Source organism: Pararge aegeria, chromosome 14 (genome assembly GCF_905163445.1).
Source record: "Pararge aegeria chromosome 14, ilParAegt1.1, whole genome shotgun sequence".
Classification (NCBI taxonomy): Eukaryota; Metazoa; Arthropoda; class Insecta; order Lepidoptera; family Nymphalidae; genus Pararge; species Pararge aegeria.
The window spans coordinates 12762974-12780369 of NC_053193.1; the positions used below are offsets into that span (position 1 = coordinate 12762974).

Sequence of the window (17396 nt, forward strand, 5' to 3'; positions counted from 1 at the left end):
GCTTCTTTTGTAAAGGATAGGGTAAACCTGATTATTGGCGTGGCGACGCGACGCGACGCTTCGCCACGCTATAAGATTGAATTTTTGTATTTCGTATTTAATAATAAAAATTAATATTAATGTTGTAGTAAACAGTCATTATTAACCGACTTACACTTGTATTTTTTAACATATTTTCGACTTTTGAACTTTTTTTTAATCATCAACATCATATTAACCCATTACCGGCCCACTACAGGGCACGGGTCCTCCCACAAAGAGAAGGGGTTAAGGCTGTAGTCCACCACGCTGGCCCAGTGCGAATAGGTGGACTCCAGATACCTTGGATGCAGGTTTCCTCACGATGTTTTCCTTCACCGTTGAAGCTACTGATATTTATTTATTTATTAGCTTTTCAAGGGAAACAAACAGTACTATTACACATAAAAGTAATGCCGTATTTTTGTATCACATAAACCAATGAAGTTTCCACAACTTGGTTATACGTATAATACGATAACATTAACCACAATTGCTTAGGAATAAGTACCTACCAAGCAATTATTATACAAAAAAAAATATTTTAAATAAAACAAAAATGAAAAACAATAACTTTAAAGCTTAAAATACTTATTTTGCCATAATAAATTTACTAAAAGTGCCAATTTTGACGTGAAAAATGTCCGTCTCACAATATTTGTTGCGTGCAATGCTTTCAGCATTGCAAGCACGAGATAAAAAGTTATTTGCCGATAAGACAATCAAATTTCTAAACAACTTAGGCTTTGAACGCATACTTTAAAATAAAACGGGTAAGCATATGTATACTTTGTGAATAATCATATTTAAATATTACTTGCTTCAACGGTAAAGGAAAATATCACGGAAACTAACAACATGATGATGATGATGCGGCCAAAAACGATACAACAATGTCGTTAACTTTACTCGTTTCTCTTTTTTTGTTCTCAGGAATACGACCCCAATAATGAAGGCAGCGCAGAAGGCGAATGGAGTATACACGTAAAGAACTCAAAGGACAAACATTCGCGGCTATATCTCTTTGCGCGTACTGGCAGGGACAAGCACGAATGGTTCGTACTAGAGTACCTTTCTCACTTATAGATTACTAGCGGTTGTCCGCGACTTCGTCTGCGTTTGATTTTGTTTTTTGATGTGGCAATCAATTGGCATTCAAGTATTCAGTATAGCTAAACCTTAAATGAGGGGTTTGCTGCAGTCCGCTGAGGAGTTCTGTCCTCTATCTCCAACTACATTCATCGGATCTGCACAAAGTTTTGGCAAAATTAAACACATATTATAATCTCTATAGTACGAAAATAATTATTTAAATCGGTTATAATTTGTCGGAGTTATGGTGTAAAATCGTCAAACAAAAAAAAAACAAAAAAAAAACACTTTCATCCCCTCTCTCAAAGGAACCGAGCTTAATGTCGGGATAAAAAGTATTCTATATTACTTGTAACACTTCCAAGAATATGTGTACAAAGTTTCATGAGGATCGGTTAAGTAGTTTTTGCGTGAAAGCGTAACAAACAAACTTACATTGGCATTTATAATATTAGTAGGCATCTGCTAAGCTTTCCAGGGAAGTAATAATGAATGAATGAATACACTTTTATTGTACACCACATAAACATATAGAAAAATTATAAATAAAAATTTAACAAAAAGTATACAATTTGGCGGCCCTATCGCTACATAGCGATCTCTTCCAGGCAACCAAAGGCGTTAAGCACAGCTCAAGAAGAGAGATAATCATCGCCATATTGCGATTAAAAATAGAACTATTTTTTTCTATACGCTTATTCTGTCAAATGTATTGCCAGGCAAAAGTGGCGTCGACAGAAAAGGTTTTTTTTGTACCTATATTTCTGATCGGGCCCTACATATAATGATCTGCAACGGAGCACCGAGAAGGGTCCAAGCTCCTTAGATGGAACGGAAGCTTGTATCCAATTTACAATTTAGTACTACACATTGTGGGTCTCCTCCCACAATGCGAAGGGTTTAGGCCCTAGTCCACCACGCCGGCTCAGTGCGGATTGGTAGACTTCACACGCATTTGAGAAAATTATGAAGAACGCTCAGGCATGTAGGTTTCCTCCGATGTTTTCCTTCACCGTTGAAGCAAGTGATATTTTAATTAATTTAAAAGCACATAACTCAGAAAAGTTAGAGGTGCGTGCTGGGATACGAACTCGGCCAATGAAATTGAAGCTGAAGTCATAAAAACTGGGCTACACAGCTTCAACTATACATATTAATATTATGATTGCGATTAAAAATGCGTCCAAAGGTTTGGAACGAGATACCGGATGAGTAAAGTTTTGAATTGGTATAGTTATATGCGTGTTGTATTTTTTAAAACATTTAATAAGAGTAACCGTACACGCCTACTGAGAAGGTGATAACAAAACTTCAAGTCACGCTTGTTACTGTGTGTAATAGCGTCTTAGTAAATATGTTGTAATACATGCCTAAGAAAGTGGCCAGTGTCACAGAAGTGATATTTTCATATAACTAATATCTTAGGTATCGCCGTCTAGTCATAGCTGTATCAGAAGCGAACGCATCACAGGACAATTCGAGCTCTGAAGATAAGTCTGGAAGCGACACAGTACAGGAAACTAAAGATGGCGTCGAGATGTCCGTCTACAAAATAACAGAAAAGGACACAGTTGCTTTTGCTAAAGTAAGACTTATTTAATGCGATGATTTCAAAACCTATCATTCCAATATATTCTTTACCAATACTTCCATTCTTCAATACAGACAATATTATTGACAATACGCAAATCTTATACTAAGATACAAAATGTACCGGAATGACGAAATACTGTTGAAGGTAATTTAAAAATATTAAATCAAAAGAAGCCTATTTATTTTTTCATACAATCGAATTCAAATATTCTAAGTGTTTACTTATGACACCGATAAAATAAGATGTAATTATTTATTATTATTTAGTTATTTATTTCCCTATTGAAGATAAAAGAGAGACACGTGCATAGTACCTACGCTACGCGACGTGTAAATAAAGTGACAGGAGTCACTTGATTAAACTTTTGCATGTGATGTAATGATGTTAGGGCTGTATCTGATTTCTTTCAGTAAAAAGCATGGCAATAGTTTACTCAAAAACTATTAGCGTTAACAGATAAGTTAACGTTTAAAGATTCGATAAAATCATGTATCACAAAGTTAGCATATTTCTATCTTTTATGGTTGACTTGTACGCTGACGTTGTAGACCGCTTGTATTTAATAATAATGACGTGTGTGCGGCCAGCCATAATCCAAATCGCGACCGCTGTATCAAAATCGGAATGGTAAAACATAGCATCTATCTTTGTCAGTGGCAGTAACTATCCTCGGCCGAGGCCTATTAACAGACAAAAAACCTTACTATTTTGTATAATTATTTGCAGAATAAAACGAATGATTCGATAACGGAAGGGGTCACGATCACGTCGCCGGTGCATCCAGTGCCCACGAGTGTCGACTCATATGAGAAATCATTTTGGCCATATTTGCAGAAAATCATTCAGGTATATACATTTACATTATTGCACTTGTGCTTTTAGCTTGTCAAAAAATTTGGCCCCCGTTTAATGTGTTCCCCAAAAGCTGATGTAGACGGGGTCACCTTCGGTAGGAGACAACGAATGCCAAACCGAAAGAAGGCGAAACCAATAAAAACACATTTCTGCATTAATAGTAATATCGAAAGATTGTGTTATAGTTTCATATTTGAATAAACCTGCCTTGTTGGTTTAGAGTTAGCATACCCGGTGATTACGATGTCCTGGGTATTATTTCTGGGTGGCACCGAAAGTTCTATAAAAGTTAGGAGATTGCCCCGGCCTCGAGAAGCACGTTTAGCCTGCGGTCAAAATTAAATCTGTAAGAGATTGCTTGCAGCAATAAGGCCGCCTTTGCATGCCTACAATTCTTGTTGTTGTTTATTCTATATTTTATGTATATTCTGATGTTTGTGTGCAATAAAGTATTTCTTCTTCTTCTAAATCCAACGGAGAACGGGCAGCAGCGTACTCTGTGCTATTACTACATTCTACTGCGATCACCAACCCGTTTGCCCAGCGTGGGGATAATGGGTAGACCGTTAGGCGTTGGGAGAGGCCTTTACTCCAGCAGCGGACTGTTATAGGTTATTGATGGGACTTGAATAGGCTAAGGTGATGATAATTTTTGACGACCTCCATGGCGCATCGGTGAGCGCTGTGAATTTTAGTCGGAGGTCCCGGGGTCGATTCCCGGCAAGTGCAATATGGGAATTTATAATTTCTGAATTTTCACTGGTCTGGTCTGATGGGAGGCTTTGGCCGTGGCTAGTTACGTCTCTATCGATAAAGACGTGCCGCTGAGCGATTTAGTGGTCTGGTGCGATGACGCGTAGAAACCGATTAGGAGTATGACAACCTTAACAGGTTAGCCCGCTACCATCTTAGATTGCATCTTCACTAACTACTTGGTGAGATTGCAGTCAAGGGCTAACTTGTAGTGGAAGGAAAAATTTAAAAAAAAAGTTTTAATGTCTTAAACAGTCCCACGAACTCGCAACAAACCAAAGAGTGGACATTGGGGTTATGTGCCAGATAGAACCGTCTCCGCCCGGGAGGTCAAAAAGTAAAAAGAAGAAAAAAACCGACGTTTGATATTTTTTATCTATTTGTACCTTTAGGTTGTGGTTATGATAATTTATCCTTATTAGTATACTTTTACATTAAGAATTATTATCTTTACTTCTAAAAATAGTTGTAAGTTGTTGTATTAAACAGTATTTTAAATACATAGCTTTAGATAAAATAGTCCAAAATTAAAAAAAAAAAAAATCATGTTTCTTAGATTTTATTGTGTCTCATTTAGAATGTACTACTTTAGCTAATTATTAATGTAATGATTTAAATGTAGATAAAATAAAGATAACTATTTAAAGTTTTGTTACATATTAGGTTTTGATATCGTTAATTGTTTTTTTTTATATATACTACGACAATACACACATCGCCATCTAGCCCCAAAGTAAGCATAGCTTGTGTTATGGATACTAAGATGACTGATGAATAATTATATGAATAATATACGTAAATACTTATAATATATAGATAAACACCCAGACACTGAAAAACATTCATGTTCATCACACAAACATTGTCCAGTTGTGGGAATCGAACCCACGGCCTTGGCTCAGCAAGCAGGGTCGCTGCCCACTGCGCCAATCGGCCGTCAAATATATATCGGGAGGAATACAAAGCCAACCTTTTGAGCTTTAAATTTGACCCCCACAGGGCTAGCATAAGCAGGAAACAAAAATAGACAGTAGATATAGTTAACGTGTCTACCTGCTAAATCACGGGAACATGGAATAAGAGAAGTTTAACCCCGTCTTTTATTACACATAAATTATTTGGATATTATTTCCACATGTGCGCCAATGCTCTCAGAGTTGATAAAGCTGTGGGAGAAGCTAAATTTTTATCCTTTCCACGGAGAGATAATTGTCTTCGGCCCACGCTAGCCGTGCAGGAGAGAAAAAATCTATCCCCCGATTATGTCCCCTGTCAAGGGATACAATTAAACTGTCCACCTGCTAAAGCGCGTGAACATAGAATAGGACAAGTTTACTCCCAATTATTATTATACATATATTATTGTATATTATTTTCACTCGTGCGCCAATGCTCTGCAAGTTGATAAAGCTGTGGGAGAAGCTAAATTTTTGTCCTTTCCCCGGGGATATAATTGTCTCCGGCACATACTAGCCTGTGTTCCTGGCATGTCCTGAAAAGTTTGCTATGTTTATCTAAAGCGATGATTTTGATGCACCGTCCGCTTGGTGCGTCAATTAACAGTATAAAAAAAACAAAGTTCACCATACAAATAACCATATCTGTAGCCACAGAATCCATCCCCGGACTGCGAATGTCGGATGCTACCCGCGGAGGCGACGTGGGTGAACACGGTGCTGGCGCGACTCATGTACGACGTTATGCGGGATCCGCAGATGATCGCCCGCGTACAGAATAAGATACAGAGAAAACTTAATACACTGAAGGTACGAATACTCTATGTTTTCTAGCCTGTCTTATTTTTTATTTTCCCTTTTTCGATTTTTTTTTCAGAATTTCCATCCCCCTATTGGCTCCCAGTCCAGTTTCAGCAAGAGCGTCGACCGCGGTGAACTCTCGTTTTTGGCTCGTACACATTTGCCCCATCAGTTAAAAAGTTCACTTTGGCCTGCAGTTCCTATGCAAATTTGATAGAATTCTTTAGACAAGTCTGCAAAATTACTTTACTAACAATTCTGGATCCTTGGCAGTAGTTTCTTGTCAGGGTGTCGTTCCCGGTCTTCCCGATCGTCCTGAAATGAAAATGTATCTAGTTTCAATAATTTGAAAATTTACAAGTTTTCCCTCACGATGTTATCCATCACCGTTGGGACAAGTGATATTTTAATTGCCTTAAACGCACGTTACTTACAAAAGTTAGAAGTGTGTGCTGGGATTCGAACTCGGCACACAGAAAACGAAGTCGAAGTACTACCCACCGCTAAATTTTTAATATATATATACAATGAAATACCCTTGTAAAAGTAATAGGAGAGACCGTCTTATTGAAAAAGCTGTTCGTGCGATATATAAAATAGGCCCAAGAGGGCCATTAAGGGATAAATTTAAAGAAGTTAAAATAATGACGGTGCATAGTCAGTACATATATGAAAATTTAATTTATGTCCATAAAAATATATCAAAATTAAAAAAAAAAAAATGTACTGTAACAATATAAATATTAGAAGCAAAAATAAACTCGTGCAGTTTACTAGGTTACACAAAATCGCAAATTCATTCAAGGGCAATTGTATATTATTTTATAACAAATTACCAAATGAAATCTTTGAGATGCCTCTCAATAAGTTCAAAGTTTATATAAAACGTAAACTTACAGAAAAGTCCTATTATAATATTAAGGATTATTTAAACGATAAAAAAGCTTGGGTGTGAATTGCTCTAGCTTCATAGCTAAATTTATATTAAATTTTCTGGAAGATGGTGATAACAAAAAAAAACTTACCCGGCTAAATTTGGTGTGGGCTCTTTTAGCTTGCAAGCTTGCTTTTCATATATAAGTAAATCCAAAGAAGGTTTTTTTTTATAACAGTTGCCATCGTTCATGTCGCCGTTAATAATAACGGAGCTACGGCTGGCGGGTGCTTGCCCACTGCTGGGCGGTGTCGGTGCGCCCACGTGCGACTCCCGTGGGCTTTGGTTGCACGCGAACCTACGATACGACGGTGGCGCCACCATCACCATACTCACGCAGATCAATCTCATGAAACTGAAAGAGAAGAGTAAGTTAACACTGCAATATCGTTATATATCTTACTAGTTTTTACCCGCGGCTTCGCTTACGTTAAGTTCAATTTTTGATTTGGTAACTACAAAGGTTTAAAAAAATGTCTTGCTGCTAATAGATACGTCATTTTCAATGATTACCTAAAAAATGAGAAACTTTCATATAAACTTTCATCCCGTATTTGATGCCTTTGGAGTTGGAATTTTTGAAATATATGAAAACGTATTTCTTTCTTTTTAATCGAAAACCTAAAATCAATGTTTCATGGAATTAACTTGAAAAATGAATGGATAATTAAGAGATTTTATACAAACTTTTATCCCCCATTTAACCGAAGGGTAGGAATTTTCAAAAATCCTTTCTTAGCAGATTCCTACATTGTAATAACTATCTGTGTGCAAAATTTCAGCCCGATCCGTCAATTGGTATGATCTGTACGTTGATAGATCAGTCTGTCAGTCACCTTTGCCTTTTATATATATAGATTAATATCCAGTAGTGTGCACTTCGCACATGCACAAAAGCACGGCCTTACCGTACCCTAATATTTTTGTATAACTCGTATTGGTTAAGTTAGGTATTGGTTGGGTGTTCTTTTTGTTGCCCCATTGTCTCATTGTCACTTAAGACTGAATACAAATTTTCATCCGTGTATTCAAAAATGTCGGACTTTCATACAAACTTTCATCCCTACTTAACACCATTAGGGGTGAATATTGTTAAAGTTATATAGCCTATATAAAACCTTGCTCAAAATTAGACTTTTTAAATCAGACTAGTACTTACAGAGATTAGTGTGAAGCAAAAACTCTATGGATTTATTATTTATTTATACCAAATGAATATACAAATCTAGATAGATACAATACAATAAATTACAACACTGTAGTATTTCTTTGCCTTGTTCAGAGGGTATTAAACAAATTTTCGGTATTAAAAATATACTAATTTCATTTTTCCAGATGTCGCACTGGAAGATCAGTTGATGGAAACGAACGAAACTATAATCGAAAGTGAAATTCAGTTGGACACAAGAAAATCGTGCGTTTCGCCGGATCTAAAAGTAAGTTGTTCAAAGATATAAATTTATTTTATTTTTCCCTCTTGCAATCTTCTTAGGTTTAGTAGGTTAGGTATTTACTACGATTGCATATTTTATGTTATATATTCTGCATTATAAATATTTTTTAATATTGTTGTTAAATTACGAAAATAAAATGTTACGAGAAGCCTTAATTATTATATAGTGCTAAAAATAGTTAAAAAGAAAAATACAAGATGTAAAAGGCATATATTAATTTCGGCATCAACGGTAGGAGAGCCGTAGCTTAATTGGAAAAAGCGCTAAGGCCGCGATTGCCAGAGAGTCGCAAGTTCAAATCCTGTCGGTTCCAAAGTTTTTTATGTGCATTTTAAATTTATAAAATTGATAATTCCTCAAAGTGTAGGTAAAAACACTAATAAAAATAATAAAATTAGCAAAATTCAATACCCAAAAATGTTCTGACTCGACTCGGGATTCGTAGTTTAATATGCTAAACTCTAGACCAACGAGGTAGATATGGCTCGATATGTACACACTTTTCTGAGTGACTAATAACCCATATTAAATATTATTTTCAGAAAAGAAAACCTGCCATCTTTGACTCTGATGCGGAAGACTCTGCGGAGTCGAGCAGCGACGATGAAAGCCCACCTGTGCAGCCAGTTGATAGCACTGAGAATATGCCCGTCACAGAACCTACGTAAGTATTGGCCTAGCATATGGTTGGGCCCAACCGGCTCCAATGCCGGCCGGCCGGCTTTGACGGCCGATCGGCGCAGTGCGCAGCGACCCTGCTTTCTGAGCCCAAGGCCGTGGGTTCGATTCCCACAACGGGACAATATTTGTGTGATGAACATGAATGTTTTTCAGTGTCTGGGTGTTAATCTATATATTATAAGTATTTATGTATATTATTCATAAAAATTATTCAACAGTTATCTTACCCATAACCCAAGCTACGCTAACTTTGGGGCTAGATGGCGATGTGTGTATTGTCGTAGTAAATTTATTTATTTATTATTTATTCATTTAATACCCAACGTGTGGATAAGCAAATAAGCATTGGCCCCAGCATTCGCGCCAACTTTGGTAGTTGGCCTTTCAGTGTCGGATTTTTTCGAAGGTGATTGTAATTAGTGACACCTACATTAGTTTATTTATTTATTTTATTTGTACTTACACCACAAAAAGAAAAAAAAACACTTTGCTAGCGCGATGCGGGATTTTTGTGGCGCCATCTAGTTCGGTAATGTCGAGACCGCTGCATAGTTTATTAAAAAAAAAAAGTGAAAGACTAGTTTGTAATTAAACAATTGGAATTTCGGTGCGGTCAGCATAAGCCATAAGTTAGTTGGTTATATTTTGTTCTCATTATAATTTCAGTGTAGCAACACCCGAAGGCGGTTCATCGAAGAAGAAATTCCTTCGTATGGTGGACAAGATCGCCACAAACAAATATTTCCAACAGGTGAATATAACGTCACCTAACTTAAAACAAACGTTAAATTTAAATAGGCCTCTGGTATTGTCATGAGCTTTCCAGCTTTCTGAGGAAGCGGTGATAGCCCAGTGGGTATTACTTCCACTTCATTTCCGGGGAGCGAGTTCGAATCCCAGCACGCACATCTAACTTTTCTAAGTTATGTGCGTTTTTGAGCAATTAAAATATCACTTGCTTCAACGGTGTAGGAAAACATCGTGAAGAACTGCATGCCTCAGAGTTCCCCATAATGTTTTCAAAGGTGTGTGGAGTCCACCAATCCACACTGGGCCAGCGTGGTGGACTACGGCATTAACCCCTTCTCATTGTGGGAAGAGACCCTTGCCCGGTAATATTTAATAGGAAGAACGGCACAACCGCGTAAACGTAAATCTTTAATTTTTATATGGAGTATTTAACGTCAAAATTTATAAATACAATTTTGAAATTATGAAAATTAAGCTTAATTTGCTATACTCCGCGAAAAGTAGGAGAATCTTTATTGAGTAATTTATAATTTCCTCAATTTACTTCTACGCACGTTTCGCTCCGAAACCGGAGCATCCTCAGGAGATGTTGACTTTACAATGATGTGTTGACTGTACTTAACAATTATTCATTGCAAAGTCAACATTTCCTAAAGACGTAAACATTAATTTTAGGTGATTGTGATAACTACATTCGTTAACTTAAATCTAAAGCGAGGATGATTTCAAACGCGCCCTGGTCTAAGAAGAGCCCACAACAAACTTAGCCGGGTTTCTTTTTGTTATCACCATCGCACTGACAAATTAATAATGAGCTATGAAGTTAGAGCAATTCATACCCAAGCTTTTTTATCCTTAATATGTCTAAGTCGTTATCGCTTATGATCAAATGTAGAATGAAACAAAAGTTGCCTGCGAAGACTTATCAGAACTTTTATTAGTAATATTCGATATCGTCTATAACTAACTTACGAATGAATGAATGAATGAATGTACTTTTATTGCACAGAACAAAAAGTACATAGAAAGAAAAAGAAAAGTATAACAAAACATTGTATGCAATTTGGTGGCCTTATCGCTTCATAGCGATTTATTCCAGGCAACTTACTCGCTAACTCAGTATGTAATTTATAAATATATTTAAATTCAAAGACAAGTTATTTTTCCACTTTTCCACACAGGTGACTGACTATAAGTACGTGAAACGTGCGATGGAAGGTCTGTCGAATACGGATATAAAGTTGCAGCTCGAAGTGAACGGATTGGAGGGAAGATTAGCAATTAACTTGCCGCCCCCACCGCACGATCGACTGTGGATTGGGTAAGATCCTTACAAAATTATTATAGTCCTATAGACGTTAAGATGGCCGATTGGCGCAGTGGGCAGCGACCCTGCTTTCTGAGTCCAAGGTCATGGGCTCTATTCCCAAAACTGGAAAATGTTTGTGTGGTGAACATAAATGTTTTTCAGTGTCTGGGTTTCATATGTATATCATAAGTATTTATCAAAATTTATGTATATATATTTATCAGTCTCTTTTGATACCAGAAAAATATACGGTTTGTTCAGGATTTGTAAAAAACGCGGAAAAAGCACTTGGGCAAAATATCTAGTAATCTTTAATCATATTATAAAGAGGAAAGTGTTGATTATTTGTATGTTAGTATATGTAATGGATTTACACAAAAAAAAAACTTTATACAAGGTATGCACTAAGCGAGCAGATAGTATTAAATGAAAAAATCATGATTATGAGCAATAAAAAACTTAAGGAAACCTACCCTTATATTTTCATAACTTTATTTATTTATTATTTATTTAGATTTTGCTTTATTTTATTTAAACATTAAACTTACATAATTAAATTTTTAATTTAAGTCTCATAATATATTAAATCATTTATTTCTCTCCGTATTCATTCTCTTCTCGAGCGGGTGAAGATCATTATCTACACCCATGTACACCCGACAATAGAATATCATCATAGTAAATAAAAGTTGTATTTGACAGTTCAAAAATAGGAGTGCTCCGATCGTCACCAAACTTTACAGGATTACTCGCCAGGTCAATCCGGAGATTCCCTGAAAGTTTAATTGAAATCGGTCCAGCCGTTTCGGAGCCTATACGGAACATACCCACACACTTTCTTTTTTAAATAATATATAGATACTTTATGCATACCCTACTTGCTTATGCACTACAAACTACAATATCTTCCACGTAGTTGGAAAATCTCTCTGAAGACCGCCGTAGTTGAAATCGGTCAGGGAATCTTTTTTTTTTGTGTTTATAAATAGTTTTCTTTTTCAGCTTCTCAACAAACCCTCAGCTAGTTCTCAAAGCACGGCCCGCTGTAGGTGCTAGGGCGCTGAGGTTTGCACACATCTCCAACTGGATCGAACAGAAACTCACTAAGGAGTTCGAGAAGGTTCTCGTCTTACCCAACATGGAAGACATAATTATCGACGTTTTAACGCCTACGCCCGTTGACTTTGAATAAAATAGGTAATCAAACTCTGCCAATATAATTCCTTTAACCAAACAGCCAAAATTCGCGTTTGAACCATTGAACTGGGTTTTATGTAAACGATTTAACAGTGTGTTTCGTTATTTTTAAAAGAAATTCTGTATTTATGTGATCAACGAACGATTTTAATGATTTTTAATCTTTGATATTACATAGTTAAGGATTATGGCCTACTCTGACTTGCGCTGCAATGCCCGAGCAAAGTTCGTCATTTAAAATTCGACTTTAAGTCATGTGTTATCGATACACTTTGCAAAAGCAAGGTTTTATACCAAGTTCCCTTATAACGTGTCAATGATAAATTAACCTAATGTTAACGACTTAAAGTCTACATTTGAATGACGGGTTGCGGCGCTTGTTAATGTTGATCTTTATTAATGAGAGTATTTTTTTTTTTTTGTAAATTGTCAATATTATGATTCCTAATTTTTTCAGTCATACTATATTAAATAGGTTTTAGAAGCAGCGAAGTGTTGCATTTATTTGATACTACAACTAGTTTAAGAGTTACTTATATTCTTATAAAAATTTTCGACTGAAAAAATTAAATAGTAATAAACTTTGTAATGCGGTTGTATAGTTATCCAATGTTTTGTCTCCATCATCCAAATGACAAATTACTGATGAGAAAAAGAGAGAAATCATTGTAAAACTTCACCACCAATATAACTTTTATTAGTAAGACCGCAATAGTTTATTCTTTTTTGCCTGTCTAGAAAATGTGAATAATTTTTTCGATAATTTTTCGTGTAGTGATTATACAATAGATTTTTTTGTTGTATGAATTTTATTTTCAAAACATATTTTCAAATGAAAAGTAATGAAAATATTATTTACATTTTAAGATGTGTCAGAGAAACTAAACTTAATATGAATTGCTACGGTATAAAACATGTATTATCTATAAATCCGGTGTATACAGATGGTTGAAAAATGATGGACATTCCATCGATCTTTTGTTACCTACAAGCAATATCTACACATTGGATGAGTTAAGTTCATGACAACGCATGGCTTTGCAACGGCAAACAACTTTGTTGAAATTTTAGCTTTAAATCTAGAGCTATATGATACATTTTACGATAACGAGATAAACCAAAAGTTTATGCAATTGTGCTGCTTCTGAAATGAATATGTCGTTGCTAAGCTGGGTGTTATATTGAGCGACGAGCAGTAATTCGAATAGGTAGTGCAAATTGTGATTAATAATGACAAACATTACATATATTGACATGCATAAGACATGTGCCAGTTAAAATCCATACTTCTACACTAATATTATAAATGCGCAAATTTGTTTGTTTGTTGTTTTTGTAGCCATGTTTGCAACTGTTGAACCGATCTAGATGAAGTTTGGCATACATGTAGCTAACATGCTTGATATGACATAATTTTTCCTCGGCAAAACTGCTGGTAATACACGTGTAATTTAAAAAATAGCATTTGTTACTTATGCATGGCTTTTCCGCTTAACTTATCGTCGTGCATAAAAATAGTTTGCATCCAGGAGATGGCCACAGCATGCACCTCGGGAAAATAAAGTGTTCTTAAGGTGTTCATAGAAACCCAAAAAAACGCAGATGAGGACGCGGTCAACAGTTACGTTCATATCAATTAAATGACAATCATTTACAAGCAAGATTAAAACTTCTTGCAATTTTTCAAGTTTGGCTAATGCAGACTTACGTATATCATTCATTGCTTTTATGATTATATTAATATAAATAATTAAGTTATAAGCTCAATTATCTTACATTCGCTTCCTTTTATTTTCAAATCTATAAATTCCGTCTTAGTTGGATTGAATGGCTTATCCATATTAAATTAACGTCAAAAATTCCACAAAATTGCACTACCTGTCACTGGTGATGAGTTATGACCTCAAGACGTATATAGTAGGCTATTTTAAAATCCCTTTGTATTTTAAATTAAACATTTATTACTACACAAGTGCGAGAAATAATTAATTTGAAGTTTAAAACTGATATTCATTAATATTATAGCATTTTTCATGCAAGTGTATGTTAAAATTCCTTATGTATTTGAGTGTTTATTAAATATCAAATAAAAACACAAACATATACGTTTAAAGGTAAAATTTAATAGAGAATCTATTTACATAAAATCACCGTCAAGCTCAAAGAATTCATCTGATATAAGGAAAAGATAATGTAAATATTTGTATTATATAAAAAAAAATAAGTTAGGTAATCTGTCTACGAAAAATGATTTCTTTTAAAATGTTTAAACCAATTTTGTATTTTTTAATTAATAAATTGTATAAAATATAAAGTGGAATGTGTGTTAGAACTCTTATAATTTTATTATTTCACATAGTATTATTTTGCTTTCTAGTTCATAGAGAATTATTTAATATATTAAGATTTATTAAAGTATATTAAACCTTCGACTACAAAAAACATATATGTATTTTAATGCAAAATTCATAATTAAAACACACTATTTTCTTTAAAAAAATATATAATATTAACTCTCCTTTTATATTCGTCAACCGATTAAATATAAATAAAATTCTGTATTATTATATAAGGCATGAAATTTCTAAATTATATTTTCACCATAAAACCATTGTCAGAGCTTCCTAGAGATTATAAAAAAAAAACTTTGACAATAATTCCAAAACACAACTATAGTATATTACATACCAATAAAAATGTTTATAAACTTGGATTTCCGAACGGCAATAAATCTAGTTTGAAAATGTTGTTAATATTTAGACTTATTTTTATTTTTAACTGTTGAATGTATTTCTAAAGAGTAAACTTTTGTAATTATTATCGTACTAAAAGCTTGATCTGATTCGTTCACTGCCAAATCTTTAGCAGCAGCTCTAGAATTGAGTTATTTTTTTGAATTCGTATGTTTGAATTTTGGATATAGTTCGCGTGACGTTAGTTTTTTCTCGCTCTCAAATAGTGATATCTGAGTAGTTTAGTTACAACCAAGAACGCAGGCCAATAACTGGTCGTAGAACTGGTCTGCATAAATTTCTAATACACCTGAAAAATTGCAATATGGAGTAGATTGTCTTTGCTTCGCAGAACTGCATCGAAACGTCAAGTTTTGAAGTAAACAAACAAACAGACAGTGTGTGTAGATATTTAGGGTCTTATTGATGTCTTATAATATGCAGCGCAGAGCGGAAAACTTGAGTTACGTGAACTATAATAAAACCAATTTCGATTTCTCCATTGATAACAAACTGTCAAGAAGATGAATCACAGGCAAGCTAAAAGTGCATAGTTCAGTAAAAACCTACATACTTACTTATATCATCGATTGAATCACATTCAGACTATTGTAATTATTAGGAAAATAATCTTGTTAATAGAGAGATTGATTCTATTTAAGCCTTCTCAGCTCTGCTGAGAGAGCTGCCTATAAAAGTGTGGATGAATGACTTTAACACAAGGGTGATAAGTTCCATTTTATTCGGTCATTGCAGTGATTCGATACTCGAAAACGTCAACTATTGCGAACGCATAAATCTTATACTAATGCCCGTTTTCACAAAACCTAGGTCTCGCCTAAATCGAATGCCTAATGATTTAGGCAATGTCTACAGAACAAAACGTTTCAGCAACTTTTAGGTGGTAACTATTGGTGAACGGTTGATGTATGTGTAGGAATCTCCTTAGATCAGGCGTTTGTCTTTAGTAAATAATGTACTACAGTGACAAATGTAGAGTATTAACACAAATCTTGTTTCCTTAGGTGGCCTCACTAAAAGGTTACATTTAAATAGCACAACACAAATTCGCTTCTCGTTATTTTGTTCCATAATCATGATAAGGAAGATATATTTAAATGGTCAAAAATAATTTAAAACAAAAGGCTGAACGTATTTGCTCATTCAAGTTTCGCAGATATGTTTTTAAACATATGAACACTGGGTTGAAACACAGTAACTTCGTAGGCGTAGAAACTAATAAACAGTCTGAATAGGAAATACGCACGATTAGCGTAAGCAGGAGACACGAAGTTATCCCCCGGTTAAATAGACTGACAAGGGATAAAATTTACTTGTTTACCTGCCAAAGCATAACAACAATAAAAAGGAGAAGTTTACTCTGTTTAATATTACACGTTTATTATTTGACATCAGTAACAGTAAAAGTCCTCCGAACGGGAGGGTTTGCCCATATTGACGGCCGACAGGCGCAGTGGGCAGCGACCCTGCTTTCTGAGTCCAAGGCCGTGGGTTTCGAATCCCACAACTGGAAAATGTTTGTGTGATGAACATGAATGTTTTTCAGTGTCTGGGTGTTTATCAGTATATTATAAGTATTTACGTTATTTACGTGTTATATTCATAAAGATATCCATCAGCAATCTTAGTACCCATAACACAAGCTATGCTTACTTTGGGGCTAGATGGCGATGTGTGTATTGTCGTAGTATATTTATTTATTCATCACACTGGGTAGACGTGTTGTTCTCTGTTACATTCCCTTTGTCGAGGAGGGGTGACGAACTGTATTATGATCCCGCCGCACGTCACTAAAAGGCACTTATAGTATTATTCTGAGAGAGGATAAAACTGTGAGAGAAAATAAACTTTTTGTCGCCTAGCCGTGCATGGTGAGGTAAATCACAAAACTTGCTCGCACCCCCCTCGAAAAAGTCGCACACAGTACGCAAACTTGAAAGTCTCTGAGGACGCTACAGTTTTACTTTGTTTTAACACGAGTTTTTGTTTTAGTTTCTCTGTCTACGATTTTAACTAAATTCCCGTAGCCTACGTGCTAATTTCCATAATTTATATCGGTGAAGGTCTTATGAAGTTTTTGGATTAATATTTAAGGATTTTCTATTTTCAAATAATTATATTTATCTATGTAACCCAAAATTGAGAGTGCATTTAAAATGCACGTTATATTTTTAATTCTTTATTACATATTCTACATATCACAACAATGTAATTTGTGTACCTGTTTCCAAAAATTCATATATTATATT

At 35.0% G+C, this 17396-nt stretch overlaps 1 protein-coding gene across 1 annotated transcript in view; it reads left to right on the top strand.

The window, feature by feature from the left end:
* The window catches only part of LOC120629316 (testis-expressed protein 2), a 32953-nt gene extending 19015 nt beyond the window's left edge, over positions 1 to 13938 (top strand). Inside the window, exons 12-21 of the mRNA XM_039898225.1 lie at positions 952 to 1073; positions 2536 to 2695; positions 3431 to 3550; positions 5920 to 6078; positions 7182 to 7371; positions 8339 to 8439; positions 9000 to 9121; positions 9805 to 9889; positions 11070 to 11209; positions 12200 to 13938. Of these exons, the coding sequence (XP_039754159.1) occupies positions 952 to 1073; positions 2536 to 2695; positions 3431 to 3550; positions 5920 to 6078; positions 7182 to 7371; positions 8339 to 8439; positions 9000 to 9121; positions 9805 to 9889; positions 11070 to 11209; positions 12200 to 12389 (1389 nt within the window). The 3' untranslated portion in view covers positions 12390 to 13938. The remainder of the gene's footprint in view (positions 1 to 951; positions 1074 to 2535; positions 2696 to 3430; positions 3551 to 5919; positions 6079 to 7181; positions 7372 to 8338; positions 8440 to 8999; positions 9122 to 9804; positions 9890 to 11069; positions 11210 to 12199) is intronic.
* The last annotated feature ends 3458 nt before the right edge of the window (positions 13939 to 17396 follow it).